The following is a 25,442-nucleotide window of genomic DNA, read 5'->3' as shown; positions in this document are numbered from 1 at the left end:
CCTTTTGTGTGGTTATTTGTCTGAATTGGAGATAAAGAACTTGTCTTCTGCATGCTTTCTTATTGCTGTGATAAAGATTATGTCCAAAAGCAACTTGAGGAGGAGGAAGGGTATACTTTTATTTCATTTTACAACTCCCAGAACCCATCACTGAGGAAAGTCAGAACACAAACATGGAGGAATGCTGCTTACTGGCTTGCTTAGTTTGTTTTCTTACCCTAAGACCATAAACTCAGGGGTGGCGCTGCCCACAGTGGGCTGGATCCTTCGACATCAATCATCAAGACAGTGCCCCAAAGACTTGCCTCTAGGGCAATCTAATAGGGGTATTTTCTTAGTTGAGGTTCCCTCTTCTCAGATAACCACAGCTTGTGTCAAGTTGACACCAAACAAGCTAGCATACTTTCCCTGTGCAGTGAGTCCTCCAGGTTTTGGCATTTCTGATGGGGGGGGGGTCACAGCTCACTCCTGCTTAAATGAGAAAGCAACTGTAGAAGTTGGACATCTTTTTCCTAGTCCAGGTGTCTATCTGAAGGAGGCAAAGTGGTAATTGTATTTTCATCAGACTCCTTTTAAAAGTTGGCTGCTTGTCATTCATCCTGAATTTCTATGCAGCCATTGTAGTGGGCCCCATAGTCTGTGAGGTCAAGAACAGCCCATGGATGGCCCAGTTATTGTCCAGAGCTTTTTAGAACTGTTTGTACTTGTGAAGTGTGACTGCTGCCATCACCACAGCTCTGTGCCTCACAAGTTCCGCACATAGGTTTAAGCAGTCTGTAAGTGAACATCTCCAGAAATGTTAATGTAGTGTTAATCGTTCCTGGAACCTGTTTGTCTCATGTAGGTGGCTTTTGGGAAATTTCAGGGGACACCTAGTCTTGGGCCCCAAGTTGTGCTAACAAGTATTTCATTTCAGTTCTGCTGTAGTAGTTCAGGTTTACATGTTTGTTGACACTGGCCAAGGAAATGCCATTTGTAGAAGACGTTTCCACTCTCAAGGGCTAACATAGTGTGGTCACTGAGAAAGATGCTGACAGAATTCCATCAGGAGTTGGCTATGACATATGTTACTTCTCCGAGATTATTAGTCTTGGGAAAACAGCTGTGACTTGGAGAGTTGAGTCCGTCCTGATCTTCCTACAAAGCTGCCTAGGCCCTTGGCAGCTTCATTCCTGCAGCCCACTGGAGAATGAACCTGCCCAAAGATTTGGAGTCATTTTGAAATAAGGTTTGGGTTGCCACTGGAAGAAGGGACACTAGGTGCATAACACAGAATGCTCAGGGGAACAAGGGTTCCCGAGGAGGCTTCGATCACAGTGGAGCATCTGTTCTGCTGGCCAGTGCAACTGGAAAGCCTCCGGGCAGCCCTTCAGTAGCCAGCAGAGGCAAAGCAGTTCACCTAACTGCACAGCTTGACTTGTAAACAAGCCCAGAAGCCATGACTCTAGCCACGCTGTCCCTGCTACTGCGGCGAGTTCCGGTTCTTTTAGCCCTTGGGATTTAAAGGTTGGGTTTTTAGTAGATGAGCTATGAAAGGGGTGGCCGCATAACTCATTAGATCCAAGCCTGAAGAGAGCTCAGGGAGAAGGTGTCTTAGCCTCCTGCCCACCAGGGTCTTTGCTAAGGTGGCCTATTGTTCCTGTCCTTACTGCACAGCTTCCTGCAGGCCAGCATCCTGCCTGTGGACCACACTCCACCATGCAAGTCGTGAAAGATGAGAACATGCTTGTCACAGCAGTGGTCTGTGCAGTACAGCTTCCAGCTCGGCAGTAAAGGCCACCACGGACATCTCTGGTGGCAAGGTGGAATCTTCCTAAAAGGAAGCATTTGGGCAGCTCTGGTACTGAAAGAAATGTGACCCCCCCCAAGAGAGCAGTGTCTCAAGAGAAGACACCTGTTTTTCTACTTCCTCGGCCAAGTGACTGGAAGCCTGGACTGCTTAAGCATTTAGTCTTGGTGGACAGGGAGCAGTGACTGACCAGGCTTCTGTGGTGGTTACCGTGTTGAACCTCTTTCACATTCTGCAAAAGGCCACTGCTAGTCTTGTGTCTGAGTTGCTCTTCTCTGCTCCAGAGTCCTATGGCTAGAACCTTGTTTAGGAACAGCTGGGCAGCTGAGGCGAGATCCAGCACACTACTGCTACTGTTCGCTGCATGACAAACTCAGGCTCCCTCTGCTGGCCTGGGATGTGGTGCTGCTGGGCCGGTTTGGAGGACTGATGGGCTCTTTGAGCCAGAGATGCTGTGGTGTCCACACACTACCCAGGCCAGCTCCCAAACAGGTCTCACCCTGCACCACTGCTGGCTTATCTTCCCACCCTCCCCAAAGGGAAGGCGGTTCCCACTGGTGACAGTAAGCAAAAGCCAAGGACTAGACTACAGACCCAGCCTGGGTAACTCCAGGATCCTGCCACCTTTCCTCAGTTCCTCTTTCCTTTCAAAATGGGTGTAGCTGGGTGGTCCTGGCACAAGCCTTTAAATCCTAGCACTCAGGAGGCACAGGTGGAGGATCTCTGTGAGTTCAAGGCCAGCCTGGTCTACAAAACAAGTTCCAGGACTATTACACAGAGAGACCCAGTCCTGGGCCATCAGAGAGCATCTCCCTAAGCACGGGGGCTGTTAGCAGTCTCCCCTGACTCCTGCGCCTTCAGAGGAAATCTAAGTATGTGGGCTGTTAGTTCGAGGTCTTCCCCCATTACTAACCCATCTGGGATTCATGAAATTTATTCCCGTAAGGTTCAGTTCCCCTCAGAATACTTGAAGCAGTAATTCTCAACTTGTAAGTTGTGACCGTTTCACAGGAGTTGCCTGAAACCATGAGAAAACCTATTTCCATTACGACTCATAACAGTAGCAAAATTACAGTTATGAAGTAGCAACAAAAGTAATTTTATGGCTGGGGTCACCACAACATGATTGTGTTAAAGGGTTGCAGCATTAGGAAAGTTGAGAACACTGACTTAGTAAGAGATCCCGTGAGTGGACCATAGCTGGACCCATGCATGCATTGATTTTCCTGTTACTTCTTCCTATTCGGTCTCTCAATGGGAAACCAAAGTCTTGGGTTTCAGTGGCCCCTCTCCCCCATGGCCCCTGAGGGGTTCATAACAGGTTTAATTGTTCCTTGCTGACTGACCGTCTCCTCCTGTCAAGCACTGCCCAGCCACATGATCTTAATACCGTCTCAGCCTTACCCTCTCCTCCACAGCTGAGCCGTCTCCCAGGACAGCCCTCCAGCACCTTCTTGTTCATCAACACCGACACACGCCATGCCTTGGTGGCTCATAGGGGGTTGGCTGTGTGGTCTCAGGTGTAGTGTCAGAACCTTGGCAGGTGTTCTGCAGTGTCAGGAGGTTAAAGGACACAACTAAGCATACTCCTATTTCCCAAGATTCCTGTGACAGCGAGCAGGAGTACCACCCACCACTCCAGGGAGCCACGTGATGCAAATCAAAGAGCCATGTGGTAATTGCGCCCTTCGGTCACCCTTACCCCGTAGGACTTGACATCCAAAGGTCAGTTGTTCCCCAGCCACCTTCAGCTGGTCACATCTCTCAGGATTTAGAGGGCGACAGGTTAGGGGATGTCAACTACTGCTTGGTTGAAGAGCTTGACAAGACAGGAACCAGGAGCTGCTCAGAACCACTCCTCTTTCCTGGTGGTTCACACCCTACCATGACTACATCTCGCATAAACTCCAGGATCCCTCTGTGCAAGCCATATACCACTTGGGCAGGTTTCCCTAGACCAGGCTATTGAGCCACCAAGTGCTCCCAGCTCTGAGGTCACAGGAAGTCTAGCATAGCTTCTGCGTGAGGGCAGTTGGTAGCTGCACCCGAGCACAGCCCAGACACACAGCTATTGATCCAGGTTCCTGGTGGATTGAGCTCCCTACTCTGCTCCAGGAACACTGAACTTAGGAAGTGACCGGAGGGGCTGGGACAGGCAGGAAGCAGTGGGCTTCATTCCCATGCTATCGGTCAGTGTCGCAGCCTTCAGAGAAACTTGTGTCTCAGGGGACAGCTACTCCTGGCTCCTCCTCCTGGGCTGAGCAGCTAGATGAGAAGGCCCAGCAGAAGATCAGACAAGACCCCAGTGCCGGGCAACATGTTGGTTTTAATGGCATTGACATCCAGGCAGTCACATGTCAGTTCTGCTTGGCAACTTCCAGGGGTGAGGGCTGCAGCTTTGCTGGGCTGGGCTGAAGCCCTCCAGTCTGCTCGGCAGCCTCTGAGAACTCACCACCTGGCCTGTTGCTCCCCGACCCGGCCCCACTGAGAAATACAGACAATTGCACTGATTGACATAAATCCCGAGCGTTCTGGACTCCCAGCACACCCCGGTCTGTCAGCGTTGATGAGGGCTTTGGCGTCTGCTCGAGGTGGTCCAGGGCTGCTCCCGGGAATAGTGTTTATCAAATGTGACAAAGGTTCTTTTACAGACTGGGGGTCTGGAAGATTTATTTCTGTGGTTCTGAGACTTGTCTCCAATGGCTTCACTGGAAGTTGGGCCTGGATAACGCTGTGTTGGTTGGTTTATTTGTAAGGAATGTGTAAGGCATTTTGGTAAGTTGAACAGTTTGCCGAGGAGACTCAGACAGAGGTTCCCTCCTTTGAGCTGCTACCGTCCTCCTGCAAACAAAATGGAGATATGAATGAAAGGCCAAGTCAGGAGTCAAGGCACCCCCTCTTGTCCCATGCCCAGGACCCTCAAAGCTTTTCCTGGGGCAGTTCCACAGACACCTCCAGACCTTCAGGGAAAGCAAACCTGTCGGTCTGGAGGCCCAGAGCTGACTCCAGGGGCTGGGGGGATGAGCGGGGGTGCATGCAGAGGGACTGATGGGACCCTATGACGAGAGGAAGGTGAGACACTGAGTGTGGCTGAGAGTCTGTGATCCTGCCCCAAGGGGCCCACACAGGCCGTAGAGTGAAGACAAGCTAGCAGTGCTGGTGTCAGCTCCCTGGGGCCTTAAACAGTATGGACCAAATCTCTGGAGGTATGGAGGCTAGCCCTGCAGTCCAACCTGTACCAAGTACTTACTGCTTTTTCCAGCTGTTCTTGCAACTTCTTCACTGTGTCCCTCTCTTTTGTCAGCTGCTCCTGGGTCGTCTTCAAAAGTTCTTGAAGCTTGGTGGCGGCACGCCCCAGGTCACTTGTTAACCTCTTCTCTTTTTCTAGTCTCTCCTGTGGGCCAGAGGGTTGAGAGAAGTCAGGCCCCATGTGATATACCGGAAGAAGAGAGCTCTGAGGACCTCCAAGAGCACCTGGTTATTCAGGCAGACAGTGCTGGCGGGGAGGAGAGCCTTTAATGACAATGCTGCCTATGTCCTGCCAACTTCAGCTGCTGCCAGGACAGTTTCTTCTGCACTGCCCAGTGTGAAGGCCACTACATGTGTACCTAAAACATGACTTCAAAATATATAGAGCTTACATTTAATTGACAACCAGCTTATGACTGAGATGTGACTTAGTGCTGTCAAGTGCCCTCCTCTAGGTGTGGCCAGGGAAGCCAGTGCCTGGGTGGTTCTCTGGACTGGCCCCAGTTCAAGGCCATGAACGACTGTGGTGGTTTGAGTAAAGAATGACCTCCCTAGGCTCATATTGGACTGCTTAGTCATAAGGAAGAAGTGCTATTTGAGAAGGATTAAGAGGTGTGGCTTACTGGAGCAGGTGTGGACTTGGAGGAAATGTGTCTCTGGGGCTGAGAACTGAGGGGTCAAAAGCCCATGCAAAGTCCACTTCTTTCTTGGCCTGTGGATTAGGATGTAGCCCTCAGCAACTGTTTGAAAGCCATGTGTGCTGCCATGATAATGGAATAAACCTCGAAACTGTAAACAAGTCCTCAATTAAATTCTTGTTTTGTTTTGTTTTTCAAGACAGGCTTTCTCCATGTAGCATTCATGGTTGTCCTGAACTCACTTTGTAGCTCAGGCTGGTCTCAAACTCACAAGAGATCCGCCTGCCTCTGCCTCCTGAGTACTAGGATTAAAGGCGTGCGCCACCACTGCCCAGCTAAATATTTAATTTTATAAGGTTGCTTTGGTCATGGTGTCTTTTCACAGCAACAGAACAGTGACCAAAGCCTTTAAGACCTACAGGTCCAACCGGTACCCCAGTTCCATCCTCTACCTTCAGCTGTGTAACCTCTTCTACTCCTGAAGACTCCAGGGGGCCAGTAGCACGGAGCTTCTCCAGCTCTTCCTGTAACCGATAGGCTGTGCCCTGAGCCTTGTCAGAGAGGAGAAAGGTCTGAGTCAGAAGCCTAGTAGGTCAAACCTGGTTAAATTCACCTAGGGGTTGGGGGGGGGGGGCATCCCCAGCCAAAGAAGGCAATAGCTCAGGTTAATCCACATGGCTGGATCCACATGGGCAAGAAGCTTGGACATAGTCTCCAAGCACCCAGGCCTTCAGGAACCCCCATGGATGTGGATACCCACAATGTTCCTCGGGTAGACTCAGCACTAGTGCCCACTCCCTGGGGCCTAGAGCTTCTTAGTCCAGGTGCCGCCTGGTGGTTAAGCTGGGAAGCCCTGAAAGCTTGTAGGGACTGAGGGCCACTTGGCAGGGGCTAACCTCTTCAAATTCAGCTGTGAGCTTCTGCCGCCGTGTTTGCTCATCCTCCAGGATGGCCTCTGTCTGCTCCAGCTGTGTTTTCAGCTGTATGGAGACACAACAAATGTGACTGCAGTCTGGGGACAGACCCAAACTGAAGCTCCACCTTCTAGCTGCTTCTAGAACTCCTTGGGCCTTTCCCTGCCTTGGGGAGTCATACTCAGCACTTTCCTCCTGGGGACCCAGTGCCTCAGACTCAAGAGAGAAGCAGAGAAGTTGAAGAGAAGCTGGGGAAACATTACCATTCCAGGAGCCTTTCACAGGACTCACAGGGTAGGAAAGAACCCAAAGCCATGAGTCTGATCCCAGGTTCGCAATGGGAACCCATCAACAGATCCCTGCCTCCAGCCTACTGTTCTTGGCAGCTGTTCCTTTGGTCAAAACACTCGAAGACATCCTGCTAGCAATGACCCAGGAAATGGCCACAGCTAAAGGCAAATCCCCTTTGTGCTACAGAACCAAACCCAAGCTGCAGGCCTGTCCAGGAGCCCCTGGTGTTATGAGAACTAAAGGCCCTGGCTACCTGCTCTTGACTCTACCTTCCGTTCTGGGTACCTCTCATCCAGACCAAGCAGGGTAGAGAGGGTGGCTTGCGATGGGGATTGGAAACACCTACTACGCACAGTTTAGTCAGCACAGAGGCTGCCCACCCTAAGAACCACCTGGGGAGTTAGGGACACATCTGAGGACCAACTTATCACCCTAACCTTCATAGGGTCCTGCTCGGCTGGAGGGACAGCTGGAGACCCAGCCACGTCACCATCCTCTACGTGGCTCTTCATGTCACTCAACTGCTGCCTGACCTGAAACAGGGAGGGGTGCGTTTGTGCAAATAAACAGCTAAAGGCATGCAGGTACACATGTACACACACATACACACACACACACACACACACACACACACACACACACACACACACAAGAGAGAGAGAGAGAGAGAGAGAGAGAGAGAGAGAGAGAGAGAGAGCGAACACACCCTTGTGGAGGAGGGATAGGCCAGAACCACACATTCCACTCTGAGCCAACAAGCCTCCAGACCAATGAGAGCCATGGTGCTTTTTGAGGTCAACTGGTGCCACCCACCCAAACCCCTGGAGCAAAGTGACTTCAGTGAATGTAGACCTCACAAAGTCAAGGAGTCTTCATGGAACAGATAGAGCTGACAACATGCCATACTCCAGTTTAATGATGTAGTCTCCTGTTCATGACTTTTGGGGGGCTCAGAAAAGATGGTTATTACTGCCTTGTAATGTCCCACGCCTCTGAGTTCTGTTGCTGGGGCCAAGATGTACAATATAGAGGCCTGGAGGTCACTATATATATATATATATATATATATATATATATATATATATATATATATAGAGAGAGAGAGAGAGAGAGAGAGAGAGAGAGGTCACCTCTCTCTAGGCCTCCTATCTGAAAGGTGGCAGGGCCACACAGGTTACCTGAGAAAGGTCCCAGTCAGAAGGCCTGTGCACAGAAGAACTCAAGTACAAGTTCTTCAGGAAATATGGGCAGCCTCAGACTCCACTTAAGTTTTACTTGGCAGGCCACCCCAAGTCTTCCTTTCCAAAAGTACCAACAGGCAGAAACAAAAGGGCACAGTTAAAAGATAACAAGAACCCCCAGCAGGCATACTCTGTGTGCATACCCTGCCTGGGCTGCACCCTTTGGATGTGGTGTGGGGTGGGGGCCTCTCACCCAGACTCAACCTAGCAAATGGCTGAGAAAACAGCTTTAGATTCATTCAGGGAACTTGGCCTAGACAACACCCACTTCTGGTGTGGTAGTCTGGGCAAGGCCTAAGAATGGGATCCAGTGAGCTAGGCACCCATGCTGGTCTAGAAGACAGTGTGGAGGAGGCTAGCCTAGCATACCAGACTTGGTCTCTTGGCCAGAGCTCCCCATGTTCAATCTCAAATTTCAGAAGCTGACAGCTACTTCAAGGTTTTCAAAATGACTGTGCAGATCCAACAGACCACAGCTCTGGCTGAGCAGGCTGCTGCCAATAGCCAAAGCTGGGAGGTGGGGTGGGGAAAGCAGCCCGGTGAAGATGGAGCTCAACTGGCCAAGCAGCTGGGGCATGGGATCAGACACTGCAGCTGCAAACCGGGAAAACGGAATGGCCTCCAAGGCACAGTGCAGCCCCTCATATCTCTGCAGGTTTATCTGCTCCCAGTGCCTGACAGAGGCCAGTGGGGGCAGGCTGCTCTGTGTAACTGTAGTCTGGCAGGGCCTGAGCCACCACTGAAGCAGGAAAACCTACAGAAAGGAAAGGCATGCCACCAAAAGGCACCAAGGGACCCCTTTGTGATGACCTGGACTGGTCAGGTGATGAAACAGGCTAACAGGGCTGTTTGTCTCACAGCTCTCAGTTTGTCTGTTTGTTTGTTTGTTTTAGCTCTTAGTTTTGAGCAGTGGCCAGGTCTTCCTGGGAAACAGAATGTGAATATCTTGGCCCCTGGCAACTACAAGCCCAGCTCCGAGTTTTAGGCATCCTGTCAAAGTCCCAACCAAGTCTATATAACATGACTAAAGCATGGCAGGACCAGGAAAGCTTCAGAGTCTCTGCATGGATGTCAAAATACCACCATCCAGTTAATCACATACATACACATATAAACAACACACACACACACACCAATGTCATGTTACACACACACACACACACACACACACACACACACACACCAATGCCATACTCCCCAGCCCAGGATGTAAGCCAACCTACCAGGGCAAGCTCAGCGCTTTGTTTCTGAGCTTCATTCTTGGCTTCATCCAGCTGAGACTGAGAGTCTAACAGAAGCTGCCTCAACTTCAGGAGAAACAGCCAGGTGAGAGGTAGAGGAGAGGGAAAAAAAAAGAAAACCGGTTCCAGTGAGCCCATATCTAACCCTGGGATGAAACCCAAGCCCGGAAGATTGACATAGAAGGGGCAGGTGTCCTCCAGCTACCCTTTCCTGTCAGTTGACTTAGGATGGCACAGCCAGGCTTTAGAAACACCTGCTCACCATCTCTTGTTAAAGAGCAAAAATTTGCAACCAAAACCAGACCGAGGGTGCGGGCTTGGGAGATCTCCTGAAATCAGGAGACAGTAGCAGACTGAAATCTAGTGCCAGCTAAAAATGACAGCAGCAAACCTGCAGAGAGGCAGCATGCTGAAAGGCCCTGCCCTGCCTTGGGGCCGCCTTTTCGAAATCTGCCCAAGGACACCTCAGGGCTGTCAGTGCAAAGGGGCATCAGCAGGGCTTCAGGTGAAACCTGAAAACCTAGCTTTTAAGGCTCCTATTGACAAGTTCTCCACAGTAAAGAAGGAACCACTCAAAATAACCTAGGCTTCATGAGGCAGAAGCCACTCAGGACCAGAACCTAGGAATGGTGGATTCACTCACCCCTGCCACCTCCTGGGCATAATTCTGGCACTCAGCACTGGCAGCTGCCATGTGCTTCTCCAGCTCCGCTTCCAGAAGTGAAGTGTGCTCCCTCACCTAAACAGGGACAGACATGGACACTGGTCAGAGCCTCTCAGTGGCCAGCAGGGGTTTATTATACGAGTGGGAATGATAGCTGTCAAGTCTGGCTGGCCCCAAAATAAGCAAGGGGAAATATACCACTGGGTACACTGAGGTCAGAAAGAAAATAAGCAGGGGAAATATACACTGAGGTCAGAAAGAAACAGTCCCTAGCAAGAGAACCCCCTCATTGATTATCAAACATGTCCTGAAAAGTCCTCAGGCTTCAGGGTGGGTAGAATACTGGCAAAGCTTAGGACAGAGGGCACTTTTCCAAAGGCCAAGGCTTGCTGCAGTACCTTCAAGAGCAGCAGGCCCCACTAAGCACATGCCTGAATTCTAAGGTCTACAACTAAGCCACCACTGGGCAGACTACACAACTCATTGCTCCCAGGCCACTGTGGCTGTAAAACCTTATCACTTAGGCTCAACAAGACAAAGCCCTTGCTCAGAAGAGCAATGGCCTCCTTGGACATGTGGTCTGTGAGGAAAAAAATAACAAGGACCCAATACAATCTCGGCATGAGTGTCAGAACATGACCAGCAAATTTATAGGACAACAAAAAGCTATCATCAGAACGAAGACAACATACCTGATCTGAGTTTTCAAGTTCTCCTTTTAGCTTCTCTACAATGTCTTCCAGATGTTTCACTGTGATCCGTGACTACAAGGGGAAAGAAAAAACCCATCAGGCACGAGAATCTGGGAGAAGCATCCTGGGCCCACTAGCTCAGGTGCCCACAGTGCTGTGGCATCAAGCTCTGGGAAGCATGCAGGCAGCCATACCTTCTGGAGCTCCTCTTCAGCAGCCCCCACCTTGGCCTTCCATACACGTTCTTCCTCCTCCACGCTCTTCTGCAGGTCTTTGAGCATACCCTCCTGGAAGGGAGGCAACACTGAGACAGGCCCCTCCCTCCTTAGTTTGACCCCACAAACACAAACTATATCTTCTTCACTCTCCACAGCACTATTCTGCTCCATTGATGGTTGAATTGAGTGTCACAGGGGAAAGAAGCTGGCCCTGGCAGGGCTTTATCAGGAAATGAGGTCTAAAGCCCCTGTAAAGCTGCCAGAACTCCTACTCTTGGAATCAAAGGGCTCAACCCCATTTACTCCAAGTCTACCTTGTCCTTCCTGCCTGCCCACCCAGGCATCCCTATTGTAACTATCTTTCCTAGCCCCAAACCTTAAATCCACGCTTGTTCTTGACTTAAAAAAACAACAAAGACCCCTTTACCATCCAGCTAAAGAAATGGGGCAAGATGGCTACATGAGGGCACAAAGACGTCATCTGCCCCAAAGACTCCAGGCTCTTATTCCTGGCAGTGCCCTAGGAACACCAAGCTACAGTTACCACCAAGTCACCACCAAAGTTAGCCCTGGCTGCTCACCGTCTCTGCCAGGATGGTGCGGTACTGGTCACACTCAGCCTGCAAGGAGTTCTGGGTCTCTTCGGCCTCCCTCAACTTGGAGACTATGTCCTGAGGGCAGAAGGACAATCAGGAGTCTGGTTAGTCCTTCCTCTTGATGACTCACTGAACAAACTGGACTCCTGGTTCCCAAGAGCCGGAGCAGGACCCAGCCCAGCAGTGTCACTTACCAAGGAGGGCTCTAGGGGGGCAGGCGGTTTCTTTAGCAGCTCAGAGCCCTTCTCTTTGACTTCCCGCAGCCACTCAGCATAGTTCTGCAAAACAAAACAAAACAAAACAAAAAAAACAGGCATGGTGGAGCCAGGTTGCTCCCTGACAACAATGGGGACCTGGGGAGTCATCTTTCTCCCTACCTGGTGTGCTGAGATGGAGAGGTCTGGGAGCAAAGCCAGCAGAACCTCCTTGGTCTGGGCCTCAGCCAAATGGAGCTGCTTTTCTGATTCCTCCTGGAGAATGGAGAGAAAAGGGCAGCACTCAGCCTATGCCCACCAAGAGCACATCCTCAGCACTGCATGGGAGGGACAGGTCAGAGGAGGCTAGGATGTTTGGTCTATGTTCCTGGTTATTTGTGCAAACCAGCAGACACTCAGGTCCCAAACACTTTCCCTTTCCAGCTTGTGTGTGCAAGGATATGACACGTGTATAATGACCAAGCTGAGGTATACAGTTAGGGCGGGGTGGGGGCGAGAAGAGGCTAGAAGGTGCATGATGTCAGAACAGATGGAAATTGAAGGTGGAAGCTGGCCATATTCAGCAGCCACCAGAGTCAGGGCCAGTGGGAAACAGAGACAGAGGCTGAAGAGGGTCAGCTCCAGCTAGAGGAGGAAAAGGGGACCAAATTCCCACCAGGCAGAGCTAAACCAACTTAAAGAACACACTGAAGCTGACCCAAGCTTGACTCATCTCTAGCTGTGCCAAACAAGCCTGACACTCCTCATTGGTCCTCCAGAGGGAGTCAGCAGCCCCTACGCACAGCACAGCATCGGGAAAAGAGGCAGAGACGACCTAAAGGTGCCATCAAGCAAAGCCCAGGACAACTGCATCCCCCGAGGACACAAGTCTGTGGAATGGCTCCAGGGAAGTTTGGCCTAAAAGTTTTGTCTAAACCTGAGACAGACAGAACCCACTTTCAGTTCCATACTGCTGCGCATGGCTTGAGGCTTGGGGTGGCAAGGACCCCAACTTTGTGAGTAGCACTTTGGCTATCTATCCCTGATACAAGAAGGCAAACAACATGACATATGAGGTCACCCTCTACCTCTATCTGCCTGTGTAGCAACAGTCGAATAAAGTAACAGCTTAGACCACAACTTCCACATTTGCCACAAATGTGGGCCAGATTCATGGGTCATTTCTAGGACTAAAAGTCCATGATTCCAGGAATCTGACTTCAGCTCTAAGAATGCAGTGTGGCTAAGGCTAGCCTTCCCCAGGTCTTTCTTTGGAAAACCAAGAGAGAGTGACTGCAAAGCTTGTTCTATGGAGACGGACATTCCTGTGTAAGTGATGCTGACAAGAGATAGCCTTTCATGTGTGATGGGCGCAGGTGCAGGGAGCTCTAGGTGTCACCACTGCTGGGGATGAGACGCCATGCCGGCTCCTGGCCAGCCAAGGGCCCTAGAGGACTTCACTGCCCAGATGCTCACTGCTAAGGTCATTTCCCTGAGATGCAATATAATTTTCGACTTAGCCCAGGATGAAAAATGCACAAAATCTGTAAGCTGTATAACCCTGGGCTTGCTCAGGGGATGCTCTCCTCTCAACAAAGGAAAGCATCAGGGCACAAATTTATTCTCTCCATCTTAAGGAAAAATGACAAGGAAGGAAGAAGGGAGAGAAGGAAAGAAGAGGCCATAGAGCTTGCGGGGGAAACAGAGTTAGATACAGGAGATGTTCTAAAGCCAAGGCTAGCCCATCCATGGTTTGTGAGTCTCATGGTGTTTACTAAAGCAGACGGGTATTGGTGCTCCACCCTTGGCCTTACCAAAGCACTCAGGATGGACAGGGGCTCTTACCTTGGCTTGGGTCAGGGAGTGCAGCTTCTCCTCACAGGCCCGCTCAGCTAAGGCCAGTGCCTCCATGGCCTTCCAGTTCTTTTCTCGGAGGTCCTAGAGGGAACCAGAGAAAATCAGCACTGGGTCAATTATAGCACAGTCCCCACTGGCCGCCTCAAGCTGGTCTCAGCAAAAGCAGAGCTCACAGAGCCTCCCTCAGTCCACACCAGGGAATCTCCTAGGACCTGCTAGGGACCAAGTATCCTTTCCTTGGTCTATGTGCACATGGCCTCTCAGGGCAGGTGGGGCTCAATATGAAAATATTGTGGCCAGAAGTAAGAATGGTCAAGGCACAAGGTAAAATGGCCTGCCATTTTCAGGAAAGTGAAGTGGGGAGCTAGCTTATCTCTTCAGAGGGAAGTTTCCTGCCCCCAAAACAGAAAAGTGGCTCCTGGCACAGTTCTGGCCTAGAGAGTCCCTTGGGAAGCTTTGTTCTCCATGGGGGCACTGTAACAAAGCACTTGCAAGCATAGCCTCAGTGGAGAGGCATGCCACCTGCTCAGCATGACTTCTTCATGGCTTCTAGCATCACCCTCCCTACCCTGAACTGTTCAAAGGGACTGTACACTGCAATCCAGGCCAACCAGTACACTGCAATCCCAGCCCAGAGGTGGCCCCGTGCTTGGGCAGTCTGCTGTGGGATAGCTGTGGGCCGTGTGGGAATGGAGAGGCAGAGGAGCAGCTCAGCACACACTGTAAACTTCCAGCACAAACAACAGGGAAAGGAGCTGGGAGTGAGCCAGGTCCCATGTGGTCTGGGTGGTCTACAGAGTGTCTTCAGATGACTTGGGAAGACCTGGCCCACAGGCTCCTCTGCCCCTTCTACTCACATTGTTCTTCCCTTTCTGCTGCTCCATGGCCTCCTTGAGTTCACTGGTCTCCTTCTCTAGACACGACACCTGTGACTCCAGCTCCTTGAGACTGGGGGCGGGGAGGGGGATGGTGAGGTTTCGGTCTTGGCTCCAAGAACTCACTTCTTCTCTGCTTGGGCACCTGACCCAGCTTGAGGTCCCTCCCATCTGCCTGGGCATACGCTTTCAGAAAAGCCTATCTAGCTGCCTAGCCTCTTTCTCCACTCACCTTAAGTGCCAGGAGTCAGGGCAAGGACCTGAGTCAGAGTTAGAAGTGAGGTTTTTAAGACATTCTTTCTTCTAGCCTAGGTTCTTTCTGGGCTCCACAGCCCATGTCAGCTGACCCTTCCCTGTGGTACACACATGGCCCTTAGTGCTGAGAACTCAGGGCAGTGCTGCCGCCCCTCCTGCTGGAACTCTTGGAACCATGGTTTTTAGCAGCTCTCAAGAGCCTACTGACTTTTAGTGTTTCTGAGACTTACAAGCTCCTTCTCCCTAGTTTCAGGACTGAGTTTGAGGCATTAGCTGAAGACAACCTATCACACTACAGGATGGTCAAGTCCCCATCTTTCCAGCGCTCACCAGTGACCTTTACCATACAGAAATAAAAGCTACACTCAAGGCTCTTAGGGATGAGCCTCAAATGGACATCTTAATGTGATACCTTCTATAATGAATATAGAACAGATGGTCTGAGCTAGATATAGGAAACCCAAAGTCCAGAAGTGGTCAATTGTGGTAGTTTAAATAAAAATGGCCCCCATAGGCCCATAGGGAGTGGCACTATTAGGAGGTGTGGCTTTGCTGAAATAGGTGTGGCTTTGTTGGAGGAAGTGTGCCATTAGACTTTGAGGTCTCAGAAGTTCAAGCCTGGTTAGTGTGTCACTGTCACTTCCTGCTGCCTGCAGATCCAGACGAAAATGCTCAGCTACCTCTCCAGCACCATGCCTGCCTGCATGCCACCAAGCTTCCCACCATGATGATAATGAACTATACCTCTGAACTGTAAGTCACCCCAATTAAATGTTTTCCTTTATAAGACTTGCTGTGGTCATGGTGTCTCTTCACAGTAACAAAATCATAAAATAGCAATGATATTCTAAACCAGCAGCTTGAACAACTCTGAGATGCCAAGGGAAGCCTGGCCCACAGGAGCTGCCACCAGTCTGATGCAGGAATCTGATTGCCAATGTCGGCTAGAGGGGAACACACACACACACACACACACACACACACACACAGACTTTTTTTCAGGAGGCCATGGTCAAAAGCTTTTTGAAAAACCACCATTCTAATTCACACTAACATGAACTATAAAGTCAGTGGGCTGAACACATGGCCATCCTGACCACCCTGACTAATAATGGACTCAGCCTGGCACAGCTTCTGTTTTCAATCTGAATATTGCAGGACTTGGCCTAGTGGGCTTTGTGGCTATGGGTTTTAGGCCCATGAAACCTTGAATCCACCCTGAAAGCTCCACTGGGATTCCTCAGTTACTCCCTCTAAGGCCAGCATTATACAATAGTCTCTTCTGGCAGAACACCCTGAGCTTGTCCAGGGTATGACCCTGAAGAAGGAGCATGCACACCAGTGGCAAGGACACACTGACCATAACCTCCATGGGGTTGGTACTCCAGCTCAGAACAGGGTGGCTCCACCCAGGCAACTTACAGATACACTGTTTCAGAGGGAAATCAACTAGTTCCTGCTGGACATACCAACACCAGGCAAGACTTTAGCATGTCTTATTCAGAGTGTGACTTAGTTATCTTAGTAATTTTACTGTGTGACAAAAAACCTGAGGTAGTTTGTTTTGATACAAGGTCTGGTAGGCTTGTCTGTCCTTAAACTTGTAATCTTCCTGCCTCAATCTTTAAAATATTAAAATTACAGGTATGTCTTTATCATGCTAGGCTTCAAAACTATGATCTTAAAACACAAGAGAAAGCCGTGAACAAATACAACCTCTCCACCTTATAAACATCATCAGGAGAAAAGAGGTTCATCCATGCATTCTGAGAGGGCTGGCTTCTGGGTCTCCAAGTGAGTTTCTAGTTTCTTTCTTAGCACGCCCCTCCTCCCAGTTACAGAGCCCGAAGGATGCCAGGGGACACTCAGGCTGTGGCTAGGAGGCTGCATTACTGCAAAGCACATGGAGAAACAACTCTTTGGCAGTAACAGTCAGAATGAGGGAACCTGATGGCTGCTATCCTAGGACACTGCCAGGATGCAAGGAGATGAAGACCATTCTTTGTACCCCTCCTTTACATGGCTGCTTTGGGGGCCTGGACCATGGCAGCAGGACTCACTTCCCAAGCCTGTGGGCATCTGCCCCAGAAGTGCTGGTCGGAAAGACTTGAGCCTGATTTGAGCAGGCCCATCCAGACATTTTGGCCTTAGCCAACAGCAAACAAACAGCCATGAGAATGGCTTGGTGTGAGTCTGTATGCTACTGACACAGAGGGGGAATAGTCTGTATGCTACTGACACAGAGGGGGAATAGTCTGTATGCTACTGACACAGAGGGGAATAGTCTGTATGCTACTGACACAGAGGGGAATAGTCTGTATGCTACTGACACAGAGGGGAATAGTCTGTATGCTACTGACACAGAGGGGAATAGTCTGTATGCTACTGACACAGAGGGGGAATAGTCTGTATGCTACTGACACAGAGGGGGAATAGTCTGGCCAGCAGGATGTCACCTCACAAATGAAATGACTCTATAATGTGCTCTGGACTACTCCATTAGAAAGGGGGGGCAGCGTCCACTTCCTCATTTGACTTCTGGATCTCGATCCTTAAAAACCCCTCCCGTTGCAGAAACTGAGAGCCCCTCTGGAGCACTGGAGAGTGGCAGCACAGCTTACTCTGAGTTTGCTGTTATGTTCATCCAGTGATTTGGGCTAAGCTTCAAGTGTTAAGAAGGCGTGAGACCTCTAAGAGGCAGGGCCTAGGGGAACGTAGTTAGGTCATGGGAGTGTTGCCCTAAAAAGAAATTGATTTCTATAAATGCAAGCTGTTGTAAACAATAAGCCTGACCCTGGCCTCTTGTCTCATCACGAGCAGCTTATGGATTCCTGCCATTGTGCTACACACCATGATGTGAGAGCCACGGAGGGCCCTCACCAGAGGCCAGATACCAAACCTGAGAGCTAAGGAAGTATCTTTTCTTTTGAAGAGTGCCCAGCCTCATGTATTCTGCTGTAACGATGGAAAGCACACTAGTGCAAAACTCTTGCAAGGTGGCTTTGTTCCCTACCAAGTCTGTCTCCTATTCTCTAAGTCACCGGAGGGACAGGTTAAAAAGGGGGACTCTAAAAATCTAAAAACTCTGAAGGAGGATTTTTCCCCTCAGGAGACAGACCCAAGCATCCCAGTGAAAGCTCCAGCTTCCAGGGGCCCACGGCCAACCTGGGCTACAGCTGGAGCGACAGCCCTGCAGCTCCTCAGAGCCCTCCGTGAAGCTTACCGAGTCTGCTGCTGATCCACCTCAGCTTGGCTGGCCTGAAAGAAACACAGAAAGCTCCTTGGTTCCACAAGGTTCACAAGTGCAGGAACTGGGCAAGGCTGGAGGCCCTTTGCTCAGCAGAGTCCACCCTCTCCTCGGACTGGCCTGAGAAATGACTGACCTGAGTGATTTGGGCCTGGCCTGCTCCCAGAAGTGTCTCGATGGAACGGATCCTCTCTGTGAGCTGTAAGTTCTCTGCCTTGGCCTCCTGGAGCTGCCCGTGGAGATTACTCAGCTCCTCACATTTGCTTTTCACTTCTACCTCAGAGGACTGTAATTTGCTGTGCAGCTCTGTAGAAGGACAAGGAGAGAGGTCAGGGTCTGGAAATGCCTGGCTGGGCACCTCCTCCAACACACACAGAACACCAAGGGCTCCCTCCTGCACTCTGTGCCCAGAGGCTTCACTTCCGCATGGAGCTGCTTGTGGACTGGTAAGGAAAGGCGTGCTGGGGCAGCGACGTCTGTGAACACCACCAGGTAACATAAACCAGCGAAGGAAAACAAACAGCAAGCAAAGCACATTCAGTGCAAGCTACACACAAGTCAGCTCTACAAAATACTGGCTCATAGGAGCTGAGACTGAGAGCAGAAGTGAGACATCCAGCAACTGTGCCCTCTCGAGGACCTGCCCTGGCCCTTCTCTGTGGGAGACATCCTCCTCCTAGGGTCAGCTAAGTTGGCCCAGTGCCTCTGACACTCCCTTCTCCCTCTCCCTGAGGCTAATCTTCAGGCTCAACCTAGGTGATGCTTCCAGAAGGAGCCTGGACAAGTCCCTGCTTCCCAGGGGTGGGATCACCTCTCTCCCCATCACTGTAGCATGGGGGCTCTGCACCCACCATCTGAAAGTCTGCCTCCACCAGGCCACTCTCTTTCTTGTCTGAACAATGGCAGTTGTTCCTGTCACCCCTTCTCCCTAGGAGTCACTCTTGCTCCCACTGCCCATCTGAACCTGCACCATGACTCTGAGAAGTGCCAGTGAAGCTGAGTCATGGTCCTGCCCACATCTTCCGATCACACTTCAGCCCTCATGTAGTCAGCTTTCTCATCCTAGTACATACATACTTGGGGCAAGTTCACTCCTTTCTCTGGGCTTTGTGCTGCCTGGGTTCCTCTTCTTCTGACCTAGTTTTAAGATCCCACCTTCTACCTCAGAGAGCACACAGTGGCCAGAGAGCACACAGCAGCCAAAGGCACACCTGGCCTTCTGCAGCAGAGGCCAGGAAGCTGGCCCAAGGCTGCTCACCCCCACCCATTGTAAATAAGGTTTTGTTTCAATACCAGGACCGTAGATTACAGGATATCAATGGCTGCTTTGCCCCCAGTAGCCGAGCAGTGTGGTTGTAACTATATCAGAAAGTCAAGTATTTACTTCTGCCCCACCACAGACTGTCTGTCTAGAAGGCATTGTTGTGACTAGTCCTTGTGGCTAGCACTGCTGCCAGCCTAGAACCCATGTCAGGGGTTCAGGAGGAATGGCGGGTAAGTGACTCATCACCACCACATTCTCAACACCAGCACCACCTAAGCCTCATCCAGCCCTTGCAGGCCCTACCCCCGCTCTACCATCCTCACCTCATGTTTAACACTTCCAGGTTCTACTCTGTAGTCAGTGATGGACAGTTTTGGCTCACTATGCTATGGTTCCCACAATGAGACAAGGTCACTGGGAAGACTCATCTGGGAGAATCATCCAGAAAGAGCCACAGAGACTGAACTCACCTGCTACCCGCTGCTGCTGTTCCTGGGCCTTCTCAGCATCTGCCCGGAGGCTGGCGTGGCTAGTCTGTGCCCTGCACAGCTCCCGGGTGACCTCCTCAAGGCGCTTCTGCAGAGCCTCCTCACTCTCTTTATGGGATGCCTGAGGAGGAACAGACAGGAAGAGGGCTATGAGAGGCGGAAGAAGAGACCTAGCTCCTGTAAGCTTAGGGGCTGAAGAGAACACAGCTCTTTACATGGTTATCCTAGTCACTGTGGTCTCTGGATGATGGGCAAAGAACAAAGTTCAGGGCCAGTGACATGGTTCAACTGGTAAAGGTGCTTGCCTCCAAGCATGATAATCTGAATTTAGTCCTTGGGACCCACACAATAGGAGAGAATACTCTTACAATGTAATTTCTGGATAACTTTGAATCCGTATAAATACTCCCCCAGCTAGCACCCTTTCAATGTGAGGACAGCAGCTAGAGTTGTTTTGGGGAGGTAGCTTTCCCATTGGTGTCTCCCTTGAAGTAGCTGCACACAAGCAAAGCACACAGTTAAGGCATATGGCACTGTTAGCCTTTTTACTTCAAAGTTCAGCCAAACAAAACCGTCGGTGTTCAACCATGCTTGATCCGTCAAACGACCATTTCTCCTATTTTCAGTCTGCATCTCGAGGACTTCCATGAGAAAGGAATGAGACAGGTCCACCTCATCCTTGTTCAGAGCAACACAACTGCTGCCCACTCAGTGGCAGAAAGGCCTTTCTCATCTCTGGTGATGTCAATCAATCCTCCTCAGGGCATCTGTCAATCATTTCTAAACACTGGCCTCCTGGGGAGGGGGTACTTTACAGGCCAAATTCTGCAAAGAACCAGATCTCTTCAGAACCCAAGTTTGTCTGGGTCATGGACGAGTGAGAGGGAACAGTCAACAAGTAACTCTAGTCAGCTAAAGGGGTCTTCCAAGTCACGCCTCAAACCTTTTAAGGGGCTGACAGATTGAAAACACCACTTTCCTTCTCTTCCAGGGCAATGTCTGCACAGGGGTCCTAAGTCAACCATTTTAATGACATGGAGACAAAGCTGAATCCAGTGACAGAGCAGCTCTTACTAAGGATGATCCCCTTGCCTGTAGAAAAGCGTGCACTATATAAGGGAAAGCTGGGGTAGCTTTAGGGTGGGTAATATTTTCTCTACATTCAAATGTGTCAAAAAGTTGGCTCAGCTCCAAATAAAAGGCACAAAAGCAAAGAATGGGCCAATGTCTCCCAGTGGGCAGGCATGCTTCTCCTCTGCCCATCCATCATAGCAGGGGCCTGCTTCCCTACTTGGACTCTAATATCCTCACCGCTCTGTCAGTACTGAGAGGAACAGGACAGAGACATCACCTGTGCAAGAGTACCATCAGCCCACCTGTGTCTCTCTTTTCATTAAGTAGGAGAACCAACCCAGACTGCAGGGAGACTGCTCGTTTTTCTTCTCATGGTAAACATTAACTAGAGTACTGATTTCAATAAACAATCACAGGAATCCATTCATCTACAGAAATCAAAAACTTCAAAACTTTAACAGAAAGCACATACATACACCTTAGGAGACAACAAGCCTTTTAGTCTGGAAGAAGGTCATCAACATAGCCAGTCACATCCAAGGATTCCAAAGGCTAGTTATATGCTAGGCCAACAGGCTACGGACTTCCATAAACACTGCTGGGACTTAAGTTTAGTCAATCCTGGGACAAGGAGTAGGGAGAGGTTCCATTTACCACCTGGGAGATGGCTCTAGGGTCAGAGTTAGGGCTACCTCCTGATGCTATGCTTTGGGAACTAAGCTAGTAGGCTTTGCCCGCCCTGGTTTCCAAAGAGTTAGAAAGGCAGAATGAAAAAACCTTTTCTATCTAAAGAGCAAGCTGCAGTCTAGGCCAATTCGTCTTCACACAAGCTACTAGGAACATCAGAAGTCATAAGTCCCGGGGCTGACTGAAGCCCTGTGGGTGTTACCTAGCATGCTACGAGGACAACCTCCCTCCCTCTGAAAGAGACTGGGCATCCCCTTGGGAAACAGCTTCCAAGCTGCAGCATCTCCAGCCAGAATCTCACCGGTCACTCCAGAGCTGCAGTAGCCAGACTCAGACCCAGTGTCTGACTCTGCCATGCCCCTTGCCATGCAAACTTTGGGTTCTCTGGGCCACAAGTGTCCTCGTGAGTGAATAGCAGATGTCAACAGTTCCTACCTCATAGGATAGGGTATAACATTTAGCTGAGCTAATACTTATTGGTACCAAGCACTTACACTGATGCTTAGCACACAGGATTTCCTGTATGTTACTGCTCTAACAAGGCAAAGATCAAGGGTTCAAGCCCCAAACACTGACTAAACTTCCAGCTATTCACCTTGCCTGGAAAGGGATGGCTCTGCTCATACAGAGCACCCACAGGGCTATACAATCAGGTTCGGTGGGCAGGGAACGGACACTGAGGTGGCTACCATTGCTACTTACCTGCAGTTGTAGGACCTGCTTCTCAAAGGTGGCTGCCTTGGCTTCCAGAGCTTTCCGTTGTTGCTCCTCCTGCCGGGAGGCCTCTGACTTCTCCACTAGCTCCTTGTTGACCTTGCTAAGCTCCTGTCTGAGCTTTGCTAGTTCTGTGTTCTGCCTGTAAGACAGTTCCCAGCCCCAATTTAGGAGGGTAATAGAGACCGGCAACTGATCCCTCCCTCAGGCATATCTGACCTTTACTATTCTAGTGCCCAAGTCTTAGGTTCATTACCTAAGAGTAAACCATGTGGCTTTTGGTGTGTGTTTTATTGAAAATGGGTTGCCAATATAGTATGTGGAGCAAAAGGCCTCTCTCAGACACCACTGGAAACAGGCAGAACAAAGACAAGACAGGTACAAGGAACCTTCCCTCATTTCCCGCACATGTGTCTCACTTCCCCAGCAGAGGAGACGGTGGCCAGCCTAGGGAGTGCCTCTTGACGGCACTGACGGTCTCTGTCCTGGCTCCTTGTTCCAACCAGATGACCAAAGAGGTCATTCAAGGCTAGAGATCAAGACACTTAGAAAAAGTGCCTTCAGTGTAGCACTTTAAAGTGGGTCTCAGGCCATAAAAATATTCTGGAATTTCAGGAAACTTACTGAAGGAAAGTTTGAGACTAATCAAATGTCTACCTCTGTCATTAGCTAGAAAAAACATAAGACAAGGGGACAAAAAGAAGTGAAAACCCAGCTGTGAGCGGCTGTGCTCAACTGACAGATGGGGTCCCTCCTCTCTAACTGACTGTACCAGAGACCAAACCACAGAACCTTTAACTCAAGCACTGGACAGTACAGAGATCCAAATGACCTGGTAAGGGTGGTGTGGCGCCTTCTCGGGACTGCTTAGGACTTGTGGATGGAAACAGGGCTGGTAGAACCCACTTGACTGCTGTGGACTCCCAACCAGGCAGGGCTTCTGGACAGAGGGAGGCAGCAGCCACCACTTGGTGACAATTCCCCAAGCTTCAGAACTTTCTCCAGAAAGGAAGTGACAAAGATTCCACATGACAGAGAATGCCAGAATTTCTCAGTCCTCAATATCCTCGCAGTGGAGGACTGAGACCACAGCAGGTCCTTGAAACACCTATACTCTCAACCAGAATAAATCTGGCTTTGATGCTCTGTGACAACCCCCTCCGTATACCATGTATGCTAGCAAGGATGAGCAGCAGGTTGGCACACATCAGATCTTTCTGAGGCATCAATGACTTGAGGGGCTCTGGGCCAGCTGCCGAAAGATGCAACTGCTCAGAATCCACACAGATGCTGGATGTGGCCAAGTAGGAACTCACAGGAAGTCCTGTGTATGGCCGCCACACCAGCCCCACACCCAGAAAGACAACTGACTGCATCTGCTATAGCCCACAAGAGACCCACTAAGTCCACCCAGGCTCTCAGTCCTAGCAAACATGTTACCGTGGTCTCTAAATGGGACAGTCAGCTTACTTGCTTTCCACCTGGCTGGTGGCCTGGTTCAACGCATCCCTCAAGATAGAGTTCTCCTGCTGTAGGCGGGCCAGCTGGGTGTTGGGGCCATTCTCCAGCTGCTCCTGAAGAGTCCGAATCTGAAAAGTTACCAACAAGATCATCAGGGCTGGTCAGCCACACACAGCATTAACAAGGTCACACAGCTCAGAGTGGAAGGTTTGGAGACTACCTCTGCTCCAAGGCAAGTCAGGAGTGTGCATAAAGCAAGAGGTACAAGCACTGTGCCACTCCAGTGTCAGGGTCTCAGGGACAAGCGTGGACCTCCTTCATCATCACCCATCTCTCTAGCCAATGCCTCAGACCGATGCACAGGTACCCGAGGTCACACAGGTATACTATTCTGAGAGAAAAGCAGCACATGGCCACAGAGCACAACTACCTCAAGGAGGACTCATCTCTTGCCTCCTGAGTCCACGTGGCATCCCTGAGACATGTGGCAGGGAGGCAGTCATGCCCACAATGAGCCAAGCATAGGTTTTGGAAGATAAATGTCAGTCAAGACAGGGAGTCACCAGTGCTGGGCTTCTCATCCAGGTAAAGGTATGTTCAGGTTTCCTACTTTATGGGATCCTCCCAAACACCCAGAGAAAGTGTAATCAGCATCACTGCAGCCTCACCTGGAGCCTGAACCCTGATCCTCAGGCACCACCTGATGCTATGCTCTTTTGAAAAGGTGCTCTTTAAAATATATTTTAAACCTTTCTGGTTAATAATATCAGATGTACAGAAATGCCCAGTCAGATTCAGACTCCAGCAGACTTCCTCAGTCTCTGCTCAAGCCTCACCCTCTGTGTCCCCATGACTCATCCAAGCCTACTCCTTCCCCTGTGCCCACCTTGCCCTGCAGCTGCTGCACCTCCTTCACATGGTCCTGGTAGCTGGCCTGCATTCGTGCCTGCACAGCTGCGATCTCCTGCTCCCGAGCTACCAGCTGCTTCTTCACCTTGGCCTCCCCAGCTGCAGCTTTGGCCTTCTCTGATGCCATCTCCTAAGAAGAAACGGCAGGTAGAAGTGAGGGAACCTGACCAGGCAGGCAGAAACAGGGCCAGATTACTTTCTTGAAAATCACTAAAATGTTCTAACTGGAGTTTGCTCTGTCTATGTAGCACAGAAGACAAGTATTGTTACCAGCACCCACTGGTGCTCTGTTGGCACATTCTTCTGGGATCTGTTCCCATTCCCAGATTAGCGGGGTCCTGCACAGACTGGTCTCCATATGGAGCCTGGAACCGTACCACCTCCCATTCCGACTTGGTTCTCAGTAGTGTCTGGCTGGTGTCTGCAGGCCTCAGGCTCCTCAGCTGAGCATGGCCCTGTCTTGCAAGGCCGCACGCTTTGGCACTGGAGTGGACACACATGGTCTACTCCAGAGTGTGGTGCCTGGAAAGACAACAGTTGGAACGGTTTCCAGAAGATTTTGCCTTCCTTGGCCTGGAATCTTCAAAGCTACACGTGGGCCCTGGACACTTAAAAGGGAGCACTACCAAATCATGGAGCTCCCAGGAGTGCTCAAGCCCATAGGCTCCTTTAGACACTGGTCATGGGCCCAACTCTGCCAGACCCTTCCAGGCGAGAGTGGCACAGACTCTGTAGATGACTGGCATTCTCAGTGCAACCAGGACAGGCCTTTTGGCATGACTCCAAGAATGATCACCAAGCAAGACACTTTCCCAAACATGCTCTCATATACTTTCTCAATGGTTTGGGACCAGGAGATATAACTTTGGAATGGCATACACACG

At 50.4% G+C, this 25,442-nt stretch overlaps 1 protein-coding gene across 3 annotated transcripts in view; it reads right to left on the bottom strand.

The window, feature by feature from the left end:
• Positions 1–4,095: 4,095 nt before the first annotated feature.
• Positions 4,096–25,442, bottom strand: part of Rrbp1 (ribosome binding protein 1) — a 66,101-nt gene continuing 44,754 nt past the window's right edge. For 2 of the 3 annotated variants that reach the window (XM_087911161.1, XM_087911162.1), the window contains exons 5-24: positions 24,536–24,688; positions 23,659–23,777; positions 22,177–22,330; positions 19,696–19,834; positions 18,098–18,267; positions 17,938–17,972; positions 14,442–14,532; positions 13,573–13,665; positions 11,911–12,003; positions 11,728–11,811; positions 11,519–11,608; positions 10,914–11,006; positions 10,720–10,791; positions 10,007–10,102; positions 9,346–9,429; positions 7,319–7,414; positions 6,573–6,656; positions 6,129–6,227; positions 5,040–5,183; positions 4,096–4,630 (exon numbers count right to left, since the gene is read on the bottom strand). In XM_087911161.1, coding sequence (XP_087767287.1) covers positions 4,592–4,630; positions 5,040–5,183; positions 6,129–6,227; positions 6,573–6,656; positions 7,319–7,414; positions 9,346–9,429; positions 10,007–10,102; positions 10,720–10,791; positions 10,914–11,006; positions 11,519–11,608; positions 11,728–11,811; positions 11,911–12,003; positions 13,573–13,665; positions 14,442–14,532; positions 17,938–17,972; positions 18,098–18,267; positions 19,696–19,834; positions 22,177–22,330; positions 23,659–23,777; positions 24,536–24,688 — 2,028 coding nt within the window. In that variant the 3' untranslated portion in view covers positions 4,096–4,591. The remainder of the gene's footprint in view (positions 4,631–5,039; positions 5,184–6,128; positions 6,228–6,572; positions 6,657–7,318; positions 7,415–9,345; positions 9,430–10,006; positions 10,103–10,719; positions 10,792–10,913; positions 11,007–11,518; positions 11,609–11,727; positions 11,812–11,910; positions 12,004–13,572; positions 13,666–14,441; positions 14,533–17,937; positions 17,973–18,097; positions 18,268–19,695; positions 19,835–22,176; positions 22,331–23,658; positions 23,778–24,535; positions 24,689–25,442) is intronic. The other variant, XM_087911164.1, reaches the window with a different exon arrangement.

The sequence above is a fragment of the Myodes glareolus genome, chromosome 10 (genome assembly GCF_982192425.1).
Source record: "Myodes glareolus chromosome 10, mMyoGla1.1, whole genome shotgun sequence".
NCBI classification, from domain to species: domain Eukaryota; kingdom Metazoa; phylum Chordata; class Mammalia; order Rodentia; family Cricetidae; genus Myodes; species Myodes glareolus.
The sequence above is the reverse complement of the archived record's forward strand: the minus strand, read 5'-3'. Positions and strand labels throughout refer to the sequence as shown.